We start from the raw sequence: 12,342 nt of genomic DNA, 5'->3' as shown, positions 1-12,342 counted from the left end.
AGATAAATTTGACACATCCTTGCCTTCAGTGAGTTTATGGTCTGGGGTCAGAAGAAAGAGATAAGAGATATATGACAGACAGATGCATGATCAAAACCCAGAAATCCCTGTAGAAATGTTATATAAGGTGTGTGAGATGCTACGGGAACCGGAATGAGGAGCAGCCACAGAAGGCTTCATAAGAGGTGACATTTGAGGTAAGATTTAAAGATAATTAGGAGTTCCATGCGTGGAATGAAGGGAGAAGGGAAAGGTGGTTCCGGTAGAAGAAACAGAGAGTATGAAAATGCAGCCTCCCCAGATTTTAGGGCTTACGGGAGGCAGACACAGGAAAGGTTGACTGGAACCCAGTTAGAAAAAGCCTGGAAGGCTTTGCATTGGAATTTGAACTTTATTTAATCATACTCAGATGGGGAGCAATCAGAGATGTGTCTTTTGACTTATTCTCTTTTTTCTTTAACTGAACTCCAAATAGGAAAAAAAAATCATAATTTCTCCATATTTTTAACTCAGCTGCTTTTTAGAATGTTTCAGGCCTCACCCAGATGCTCACTTGCTTTTTACGAAATGGGATCTATATTACTTTTCTCATCTTTTAAACCTTTATTTTCATGTTGCTACTTGAGCTTTATAATTATCATTTTAATAGCTACATAATAGTCCATCAATTATTATGCCATAATTTACAGAAAGCAGCATGGTAGAGTGAAAAGAACCAAGGGTTTTAGGATCAGGCAGACCTGGCTCAAATCCTCACCCTGAGATTTACCATCTATGTGATCCTGGACAAGATTTTAATCACTCTGAACTTCAGTTTCCTAATCTATGAAATGGGTTGACCATACACACACCTTACAGGGCTACTGTGAGAATATAAAATTCGATGAATTATGACAATGGCCTGTAGGACGTGCTTGCTCAAGGAATAGTAGCTTCCCAGTTATCTTTTACTGTTTGGTTGAGCTTAATGTTTTAGAAAGAAGGTAGATGGCAATGCAGAGGCTGATTAGATGGAGAGAAGACAGTGCCTGAGAGCTAGTTTGAGGGCTCTAGACCAATGCTGTTCATAAATCAGCCACTAGCCCATGTGGCTGTTGAGCACCTGAAATGTGGCTAGTCTAAATTGAATGTGCAGTAAATACAAAAGATACACTAGATTTGGAAGACAGCATAAAACAAAGCGTAAAAGCGTCTCAATTTTTATCTTGATTACATGTTGAAATTATAAATTTTGGATATATCATGTTAAAAGACATTACATTATCTTCATCTGTTTTTTTTTTAAGTGGGTACTAGAAAATTTAAAATTACATAGGGGGCTGGAATTACATTTCTGTTGGACAACACTGCTCATGGCAGAGGTAGAGTCCATACAACTGATCAGATACTGGGGCGGAGAAGCAGGGATAAGCAGGAGACAAGATGACTCCAAGGTTGGGCAGCCAAGTAGGTAGCAAATCTTTTCATGGCTTTAGGGAAGATAGGAGAGTAGACGAGTTTATGTTTGTATAAGCAGGTTATTAATGGGTGTCCTCTGAGCAGTGACATAAAAGGCAAGGATTTGGTTTAGACTAGAGTAACTGTCCCTACCTTCCTTATGAGTTGGCATTTCAGGCTCCTTCCATGTCACATACTATACATGCTTTCATTCCTGCACAGGCTTGTTAGGGATACTTCTTCCCACCCCTATATGCTCACAGCCCACATGGCGGGCTTGTCACCAGGTTCAGAGCATACTTGGTACCCAGAGGCTTCTGGAGTGAAAGATTACTGACCAATGTGCTCTTTGCAGGGAAGGTTGGGAAGAGCTTGGCTGCTCCGTGGTGCCCTCAGAGTGCTCCAAGACTGGCTTGCCAGAGAGCTCCAGATAGCTCTGCTTGCCCTTTTGTGGAGCTCTCCTCTGTAAGCCATGAAATATCCTGGGTCACAGTAACCCAGAGGAGGACTGTACAGAAAAAAGAAATTGCAGGGAAGGCTTCCACAGGGAGGCTAACTGTTCACAAAGTCCTGTTAGACCCAGCTCAGTTGTGTGTCTCCACCTACTCTGGCTTTTCTAAGATTCCAGGAGTCATCAGGGAGTTCATACCGAGGACCAAGTTGCTGAGACTGGCCTCTGGATAGCATTTCAGATAACCGCATGATACTTAGGTTTGAGAGCCAGGAATTGAAATTGTACCTGGCCTCTGAAATAGCCAGTGTACCATTCCCTGCAAAATTGTTGGGATATACGGCCTTGGGTTGAGCTAGGAAACTAGAGATTGATGATGCATCTCGGCAGTGGATAAGAACAGGGAATGTAGAATGTATCAAGCTTGGAAGGCAAAAAACAACAACAACAAGCACAGTGTCTGCCTTGGTTTTAGCAGTTTCAGATGACTTAGCCTACCTGGCTTTGGTACTGGAGGAGGGGATAACAAAGGACACCTGTGAGATACTCGCACCACTCTGTCAGGGTTATTGCCACACATAACAGTAGGAGCCTTTTGCTTCTCCTAAAGCCATTTTCATCTGCCCCAACCCTGACTGTGGTTGTCAGGGAGCGTTCCAAGTTGTTTGTCACTAGTAGTAAAACTCTAAGAGCACGTATTCATTCAGGAACCATTTATTGAGCTCCTTCTATGTGTTAGAAATACCATAGGATTAAAGTTTCAACTATAGGGAAATACATGAAAGTTCTTTTAATTTTCCTTTTTTTCTATCCTGATTTAAATTTGTGATTTTTTACAATCACAGAACAAATAGCTTTAGGTTTTACAACTTATGAAAACTATCCTTTGAGGAATTCTATCATATCTTGGTTATGAATTTTATTTTTGCTGCAAAGATGGGAGAAATTTACTATGTTTCCTTCCTACATTCCCTGCTCCTCCTTCCTTTTTAAGCACTGCAGAGGAAGATGCCCTTAGACCTCAGGCATCCCCAAGCCTGACTTCCAGCAGATATACTTGTGACAAGGCCCACCCTACTAGACAGCCCACTCCCGTAATGCAGAGAGGCCCCTAATGCCCTTAGCTTGGCTGTGGCAGACCACACCTTCACCTCCTCCTCAGCCAGAGCCAGAGGAACCAGAGGAGGAAATGGGCCAAACTTGGCAGGCTGGTGCGTCCTCTGCCCCATAGGGGTTTATTTCTAAAGTGGTTTCATCCCAGCACCACATCTGTGACTTCTCAAGGCCACTGGAGAGCTGAGAATTGGCCACAGGCCTGATAGCCCAGGAAGGTAGATATCACTGGCCTTAATGACCTTGTATTGACTGGGATTGAGGTAGGGCTGGGGTGAGGATTCAAGAGACAGAGTCAGAAATACCTAGGCATAGGTGGCTAAATATGAAGGTTTGTGTCCCCAAAGGCCCTGATGGTTGGGTGCTCTTCCAGAGACCACACTCACCCACCCATACTCCCTTACACATGTGCAGACTCAAACCTGCACACATCTGCACACACAACACCAAGTGTTCCTGGCCCTGTGTGGATGCTGCACCCCTCTCCCCCTCTGCTCTCCCGGGAACTCCTACTTCTCACTTCTCCCCAGCCCCCAACACCACCATGGCAGTCCTCACACCTAACCCCAAAGTCCAGCCTTTCCACCAGCCCCAGCCTCTCTAGATTAGAGCTCTCTGGGTACCAGGACCTTTTGAAAGGAAGAAAGAAAGAAAAAAGGAGGAAAAACAGAAAGAAAGTGGGAAACAGAAGAATGAAACCGGGAAGGGGCAGTGGTGCCTTGAGCTATCTCACTGCATTACAATGAATATGGACTCTATTAAGCTCCGTTCTGCCTGTTAGTGTTTCCCGGGGCAACACAGCCCCCATATGGCAAGCATGCAGCAGATTAGGGTAGGCCCCAGGGCCGCATTGAAGGCCAGTGGCTTGACTGGCAGTTGAACCCCCTCCCCACCTCCCCCTACTCCTCACACTTGACACTGCCTGTGTTTATCTAAAGCAAGGAGGGGGGGCCATTTGAAAGGTTTTTGTCCTGACTCAGAGAAGGGAGGAGGAGGAGGCTGGAGGCAGGGTGGAGAGAGGGAGGTTGAGGGAGGAAGGAGGGTGGAGGTGGGGTAGAAAGGGGAGAGGCGAGGAGGGAAGGCTTCATAAATATTCAAGAGGAGCTCTGAATGAAGAGAGAGAAATAAAGCAGATGGAATTGTGTTAAAGAACAGCACAATCACCCTGTTTTGAGCCCTCCAAAAACAAAAAAAAAGAAAAGAGAACGGCCTTCTAGGAGTGTAGGAGCTGCGTTTATCCAATTAGCAGGGTTGTCAAATTGAATTTATATGGAACAGGGGTGGGGGAATTGAGCCGGGAGTGTAGAAGAAAGGAAGTGGTTTTCCTTTTCTTTCGGTTTTCCAGTTTAGCAATAAAACCCCCCACACCGTGGGTAGATTTGTAGATTTTTTTAAAAATCTCTTAAAAGAAATGAGGTCATTTTGGGGAAGAGGTATGAGTGACAAAGAAAACTCCCCAGTAACTTTTTCCTCCAGTGCTGGAGCGGGGAGAGGATTAGACGTGTTTTACCAGAAGCTCGGTGGGCAAATCAAAAGATAAGACCTCTTCTCCTTGACTCAGATGGCAGAGGTGGCTTCTCTCTATGGGGGGTTCCTCCCCGAGGAAAGATGCTCTATCCTGGCTCCTTCCCTTTCTGCTTGCCTTGATGGTGAGTGGAAATAGGCTGTGTTTGTTAGCACTTTGTTATAAATTCTGGGTTCAGTGAGAGGAACCCAGGTTTTGCTAATCTCCCCAAAATGCCACTTTGATTATATACTCCCTTGCTCTAAAACCATCACTAACTCCTCTCCTTCTGTGGTATGAATTTTAAACTCTTTTCTCTGGTCTTCCACAGTAAGACCCAATCTCAGTGTCCTACCTTGTCTCTTTTCATTCTTTTTGCGTAAGTCTCCAAAGTGGGGTGCAAGTGCCAAGGGGAAAAAATATAAGCAATTCCGTTGGAGCACTGTAAGATAACAGTAGAGATTCCCTTAATGTTTTTTTCTACCTAAAAAAGGAATAGGAAAGAAATTCAGCTTTGCTAATATTTAATATAGGGGTTGGCAGTGGTGCCTTCGGTCTGTACATGAGGTTGTCATGTGTCACAACAGTGTCCCAGGCATCTCCATGGGTAAACGGCTTGACAGTGTGGGGGCCTCACTCGTTCATTCACTCCCCAGTTTTCCTGTTCTCCCTTAAGTGGATTTACAGATTATATTATTTAGTTTAACTAAATTAACTCTCACAAGAGGACAAGTGGCTTAAAGAGATTGCTACAAAGAAACTGTGTTGAAGAGAAGGCTGATAATCCAAGCACATGCAAACAGGAAGAAAACAGCAGAGCTGACCCTTTTCAAGCCACAGGAGGGAGTAAAAACAATGATAATGGAATCACTTCTGATGAGAAGTCAACAAAATAATTAACAGTCAAGCAGACTATTTGAAAGAGATTACACCCATATCATTAGTGATGATACTAATCCTAAATAGGCGTTCTACCTTAAGGTATTAGCTAATGCTATTTTAAGACAATCATGGTTAAGGAGTTATTAAAATATAGTTTCATTTTTACCTACTCTTTTTAACATTTTAGTTCTGCAGTGCGTGTATGTGATTTATAAGTAGAGAAGTATGCACATATTAGGGATGTTTGCCCAGAATATTTCACTCAGGTGGTCGTAGGATTAGGGAAGTTTGGAGATCACTGTTACAGATAAACCCACCTGTTTGGCACACCACCCTCACCACTCTGCAAACACAAGACTAGCATTCCCACCAAGTCGGTATCACCTTCCTGCTGTGCCTTCATCCCCCTTGCTTGTACATACCTCAAGAGGCCCAGTTTCAAATCCTATTTCCAGAACACCTTCCCTTAAGACCTGAACTGAAAACTCTCTTCTGCCTCTGCTCTCATTTGCCACTTCACATTGGTGACTGAACTGATCAGTGAACGTATTAAAGAATGCCAGAGTTGTTACAGGAGAATAATCACAAAATTTCAGTGGTTTTGTGCAACAGACCTCTTCTCATGTCACATCTTGAGCTAATTGCTTCGATCTTATAGCTGTGCCTTCTGAACCATGTGACATATGGTCACCAGACTGGCGAGGCAAAGATGGAAGCAGCTGTCAATCTCTTAACCGCCATGGCCCAGTAGTGACACGTGAAGTTCACTTACACATGTTCATTGGCCAGCACTAGTCACATGGCCCTAAGCTCACTGCAGAGGAGGCTAGGAAATGAAGAGGAGCTTGTGGATATTTGCTGGGTGCTAGTGAATTTATGTCCCAAATATTGCTTTAAGCTCCTAAGGACTGAATCCATTTTCTAATACTCACAGTACCTTGCATATTGTGTTGTATGTGGTAGAGTATAGCAATATTTTTTTCTTCCCAGTAATATTAATAATTAAAAGTCAAGGCACACATCATTTGTTAATAGAAGACTCATTCACAAAATTTGGATGAGGAATAAGGTAAAATATATTTAGAGGCTGGCTAGAGCATGACTTATACTTAAAAACATCAAACTGTTGTTTGTTTTTCTCCCCTATTTGACATCAGAGTGTTCTGGGTAGATGTTCCAGATATTAGTCTAGAACTGTGCTGTCTAATGTGGCAACCACTAACTCTGTATGGTTATTTAAGTTAAATTTAAAGAAAATTAAAACTTCAGTGTCTTAGTCACATTAGCCACATTTTGAGAATTTCATAGCCCTGAGTGGCTAGTAGCTATCTAGTGCTTTAGACAGCACAAATATAGAATATTTCCATCATTGCAGAAAATTCTATGGAAGGGGCTTATGCAGTGAACAGTAGGAGATTTTTATAGATTAGACTGTAGATGATGAAAGGATAAAAATGATAACACAGAAAGTTACTGTTATAGATAATGATCCAGGTAACATTATTCTTATGTATAAGGAAGTAAATTCAGAAACATTCTAAAATTGGCTTTGAAACCGTTTCTAGCCAGTTGGTTAATGTGGCTACAGAAACAATTTGCTAGGAGGTAGTGTTAAGATAGTAAAAGGAGCACTGGACTAGGAGTGAGAAGACCTGACTTGTAGCCCAAAGTCTCCCTTCTGAATTAGCTGGGAGACCTTCTACAAATCACTTAGACTCATTCAGCCTTGACATATCATTCATAACATTCAAAACACATTAGGCGTTACTCTAGGATACTTTTTTATTTTCTCTGAGGTCCCTCTGAATTAAAAAAAATTTTAATAAAAAAATTTTTTTAAATTAGGTCTGTGTGTCAAATACAAATTTTTAAGTAAAAATGACCTTTGTTTTTTGTATATATTTAAAGGTATACAACCTGCTGTTTTGATAAGCTTTCTTTCTTTTTTTTTTAGAGACAGCATCTTGCTCTGTTGCCTAGGCTGGAATGCAGTGCAGTGCCTGTCATAGCTCACTGCAACCTCAAACTCTTGGGCTGAAGTGATCCTCCTACCTCAGCCTCCTCAGTAAACCTTTCTTAATTCCTTCTCCTAAGTCTATCTAAACTCACATATTCAGCCCTCTGAAAATTGGATTCATTTATTTCCCCAATATTTGCCTCAATGCCTCTCTTCTGTGCAGGAGTACTACCCTCTTTCTTGAGATAGGGGGCTGCCAACACTTGCACCCCAGACACTTGGCATCACCTTCTAGGAGCAAAGCTTTCCCTGCCTTTAAGACAATTGGGAAAGGTGATTCTTACTCTACAAAATTGGGAGCATGCAAAATGAAAAGTAACTTAGAGCAGGATTTTTTCTTTTTCATGTAGCTAGTCCCTCTCCACCAATGGAACAAAAGACTTTGTCAGATCGTATTCTTGCCACTTGAAGAATGTTTTTAAGAAAGTCTCTTTGTGCTATCTGCTGCATCACACTCTCTCCTATTCAGCTTACCTTTGTTATTGGTCTTAGGACATCCAAAGGGCATGTTTTGTGTTTTAGATCATAGAAGCTTCCCTTTCTGAGACAGCTGCCATGGCATGGGCGTCCAGGGGATGAGCCGGCGGCTTTTTTGTGGTGTTGTCTCACTCTTGGTCCAGTTAGTCAGCCAGCCTCTTGGGAGGAAGTGGAGCTGGCCTCCTCCTGATGATGATCGACTCTCAGTTGTTTGTAATTTTCTCAAAAAACAAATACTCTGAGGCTACAGTTTCTCAGGATTGGTCTTAACCCCAGAGTGTGTTTTGTTGTTGTTGTTTTTGGAAAGTTTCAAAAACATCTGTTTGGAAGAGATTATTTCAGTGGAGAACATGTATGTCAGCAGTTAAATGTTTCAGACCCATTTTCTTTCTTTTTTTGTGTGTGTCCAAATAACCCTTTAAACTGTCAAGTACTTAGGCCTCAATGAGGTATCAAATGATTTTGATATTTTTTTCTTGATTTCTCCGCTTTTTCTCAGAAAATGACTAAGGAAAATAAGAAGGATCTTAGGTATATTTTGCATTGCCAAGAAAAATAATAGGCCTTATTGTTGCCTTCACCCAACTTTGAAATTGTACTTTGTTCATTTCACAATGGGACAACGTTACACTGCAATTAGGTTCTCCAGCTTAAGCCTTACTTGCCTTTTTTCCCTAAACATTAAAATAAAGTTCTCAGATAACTGAAATCTCTAGAATTATCTTTCTAAACCAAACTCACTAGGTAACTTGGTTCAAAAAGTAACTCACTTTCCCCAGATACTAAATAAAATGTATCATTTTATTCATTTATAATTTTATTTATTTATTTATAATCATCATCCAGTGACCAAGCCCCCCAACCTTCCCCAAACATAGCCATATTTTTTGGTCATAGTTCTGCTTTTATATGAATGAGACCCCACACATCCTGTTTTGGGGTCCTTAAAATGGTACTTCTTACAACTCTGTTGTGGGTATAAATGGGTTAATTCCTTTCTCCCTCTCTGGATACCTGCACCTTCTCACTCCCTCTCACTCCCAATTCTTTTCTCCTTGTTGTTTTTGAAAGCAGGATGGTGGCTGGCAGCAGCAACAGGATCTGTTTCCATTTTGAACCTTATAAATTACCGAGGGTGCAGAAGTAACAGGAATTGTTTGGCTGGTCCTCGTTAAGCAGGAGGGGGTCTGGGCTGAATTTCCTCAGTAAAATATTTGTTGCTGTTACAACCCAAACACCTCTGTAGCCACTGTGTATTCAGATAAGAAACAACCCTTCCATTCCTCTTCGTCTGCTTGTCCTCTTTTGCCCTTCATTACTTTATGTTCATTTTCTGTCTCCCTACCTCCCTTCTTCCCTTTCTTCCTCCCTCCCTTCCTTCCCTCCTTGGGGCATGGAAGGAACATTTGCTCTCAATTTTCTTAAGGGCCTGGGGAAATTGGGGCATGACTCGAACAAGCTAGTTCCCTAAAATCCCATAACTGGGAACTCATGCAATGATCTATATAAATACCTTATCTCATTGGGGAAAAGCAAATTAGAGAATTAAAGCAAGTATCTGGAAAATTGAGAGGAAACCAAAAGCTTACTTTTTGGTGTAAACTTTCCCTCTAGAAATCACTGTTAAAATGTCCCACTGTTCTACATCAACTCTGGTTGCTAACCACCCACTGGGTACAGAGCCCTGATGGAAAAAAAAAAAAGGAAAAAGGCTATTCTTGTGATTAAAAGCACAGAGTTTTGGAATCAGCCCAAACTGGGTTTCAATCCAGTCCTACTGTTATGCGATCCTGGGCAACTTAACTTCTGGAACTCAATTTTCTGTCCTGTAAAATGGGGATATAGTCCTCACCTTGCAGGGTTGATGAGAAGGTTAAAGGAAATACATTGTATAAGAGCTTAGCGAGTTCCTGGAGTAGTGGCAGGCACCCCCAGCTCTCCACCACCACAGCCCCTCCCAATTGTACTCACATCCTTTGCAGCTTTCATGAATTTTACTTTGCCAATAATATGACCCTTTGATTTACTGAATTGTTTGAAAAAGAGCAAAAGCTCTCTCTCTACACCAACGGGAAATTATCTTAACTTGCCAGGAAATAACTTTTGAAAAACTTCTTTAAAAATGTTCTTTCAAATCCCTTTTAGAAAACATCCCCTTGTCCTATCCCAGAGTAGTGCTGAAGTCTTGTGAGTCCTCTGATGTCGAAGTTATGAGGCAAAGGGAGGAAATACAAACCATCGGGAAAGAACTCTTGGAAAACATTCCGAGCATCCACAGAATGCTAGGGGCTGGGGTCCTCCATCTGGTTTGGAGGGGTGCTCATTGGGCAGTGTGGATATGGCCCTCCTCGCCCCTTCTGCAGCCAGGCAGAAAGCCAAAGGACCACAGGTCTTGGGGAAGGGAAAGGTTTAGGTTAATTCCAAGCACTTCCCAACACAGCAACAGTCCCCTGTGTCAGGCATGTTGGGTGTCTCCTGTTTCTTACAGCAGTCTCTGCAGGCAGCCTGAACTCTAGGACTGACCAGCACAACACATCTCTCAGTTGAGAAGCTTAACTACTACTTCTGAGTTTTAAGTGGTGAACGTAAATCTTCGAGAGAATCTCTGGTTAGGTAGATTGATCTAGAAGAGTTAACATTTTGAATGTATGTCACACTCCTAGAAATATGCTATTAATATTGCCACAGGTGAATGATCCACTGTGCAGATCACTGGAATGTTGCCTTCAACGTTATCCAAACTCATTTCAATGCCTCCCTGCCTAATAAGGCTGTTGATACCCCATCCTTATTTGCTAATGTTCTATAAACCCATCAGTGAAAAGCACAGAAGCAAAATCTTTGTTTTGGCTGTGACAGAAGTGTGTGTGTGTGTGTGTGTGTTAGAATGTACACTTGCCCATGTGATTTTGATAAATCTTGTAAGGACCATAGCTTAAGAAAGGCATAAAAAAATTGTGCCTTCTGGAACAGGAGATGCTACTGTTCTAGGCGGAGAGGGTGGCTGATAGCTGAGGTGTGTTGTCAGATGGCTGGAGGTGCAGTGTGGTCTGAGCCTCAAAGCAATGTTGTTCTGGGTGGAGATACAACTTGGGTAATCGAGAGTGCAGATTTTGTAGAGACGGAAAAGTTCAGAATTTCTAGCACCGGGAGCAGAGAGAAGTGGGAGCTAGTGAGTGAAGCGAAAACAAGGCTCTGTGCCCTGAGAAAGTGAGGGGTCTTGGCTGGCTTATGACTTTGGGCTGTGTTTGTACCTGTGGGAGTAGATGTTACGGACAAGCTGAGGAGAGTAGGGTGATTGCAGGAATAAAAGGGAGTTTTCAGGGATCTAGGCATAGAGCTGGGGTGAGGGAAATCAGAGCAGGAAATATTTCATGAGTCACTGAGACGCTAGGATTCATTCACTTAGTAGCATTCCCTGCAAGGGCGTTCTGTATGCATCACACACACGGCACTGCTGTCCCGCAATAGTCTGCACTAACCACATGGCAGGGCACATGGCTGTGACCAGCTGGCCTTTTGCAAGCAAATGGTAAGAATAATCTCATCTGTTCTAGCATCTGTGCCAGATAGTCACTGTCCTGTGCCATGGATATGGCTGCAGGCCTCAGCCTCTCTGTATCCTCTGCCCCTCCTCCTTGTTGCTGTCCATCCACTGGGCAAGACTCCAGCATTCTTACTACAGTAAAACCACTTTCTAGCTAGAGAAAGAGCTCTAGGGGGCAACTTATAAGAAGCTTCTTTTAGATGAGAAATGGCACGATAGTGTTCTTTGGTCTTCCAGCAGCATGACCAGGTCTCTAGTTTGAATGTTGCCAACAGGGAACGAGGGACAAAGCCAGGCCCTGTGGCAACCACAGGTGCACCCCAGGCATCCTCATCATGGCCATTGCTCTCCGTTTCTCTCTTACAACAGAGTGTTGCCGGGGACGGCAGTATCTCTTTGTGTGACCCTGGCGACTTATGGGACGTTGGCTTCAGACCTTTGTGATACACCGTGCTGCGTGGGACGATGACGGCGTGGAGAGGAACAAGGCCTGAGGTCACACTGGTTTGCCTCCTCTTAGCCACAGCAGGCTGCTTTGCTGACTTGAGTGAGTGCTTTCCTTCCCTTTCCCTGCCCTTACAGTCAAATGGAAACATTCCGCATTCTACAATCACTCTTTAAAAAGGCCTTCTTTACCTGGATTTCAAAGAACACTTTATTCCCACTGGCCTTCAGGGACACAAGAATACAAGATGAGACATGATCACAACAACATCATATTGGTTACAGTTTGGTATTTGACTCATTTCAAAGCTATACCAGAGGAGGAGGAGAAGTAATAATAATAACTGCTTTTTTTTGTGCACTTACCGTACAGTGTCACGGCAGGCAATTTACACATATCGTTTGCAAGCCTCATGATAACCTTGTGAGACAAGCAATATTAGCTTCATTTTACAGATAAGAAACGGACA

General features: G+C 42.8%; 1 protein-coding gene across 10 annotated transcripts in view; it reads left to right on the top strand.

The window, feature by feature from the left end:
* Positions 1-12,342, top strand: part of BOC (BOC cell adhesion associated, oncogene regulated) — a 76,409-nt gene that overhangs the window by 26,932 nt on the left and 37,135 nt on the right. For 5 of the 10 annotated variants that reach the window (XM_063721769.1, XM_054551516.2, XM_063721770.1 and 2 more), the window contains one exon: positions 11,798-11,975. The exons of the other annotated variants lie outside the window; for them this stretch is intronic. In XM_063721769.1, the coding sequence (XP_063577839.1) occupies positions 11,894-11,975 (82 nt within the window). In that variant the 5' untranslated portion in view covers positions 11,798-11,893. The remainder of the gene's footprint in view (positions 1-11,797; positions 11,976-12,342) is intronic. 10 annotated transcript variants of the gene reach the window in all.

The sequence above is a fragment of the Pongo abelii genome, chromosome 2, assembly GCF_028885655.2.
Source record: "Pongo abelii isolate AG06213 chromosome 2, NHGRI_mPonAbe1-v2.0_pri, whole genome shotgun sequence".
NCBI classification, from domain to species: Eukaryota; Metazoa; Chordata; class Mammalia; order Primates; family Hominidae; genus Pongo; species Pongo abelii.
Note: the sequence above shows the minus strand (reverse complement) of the source record. Positions and strands in the feature narration are given on the sequence as shown.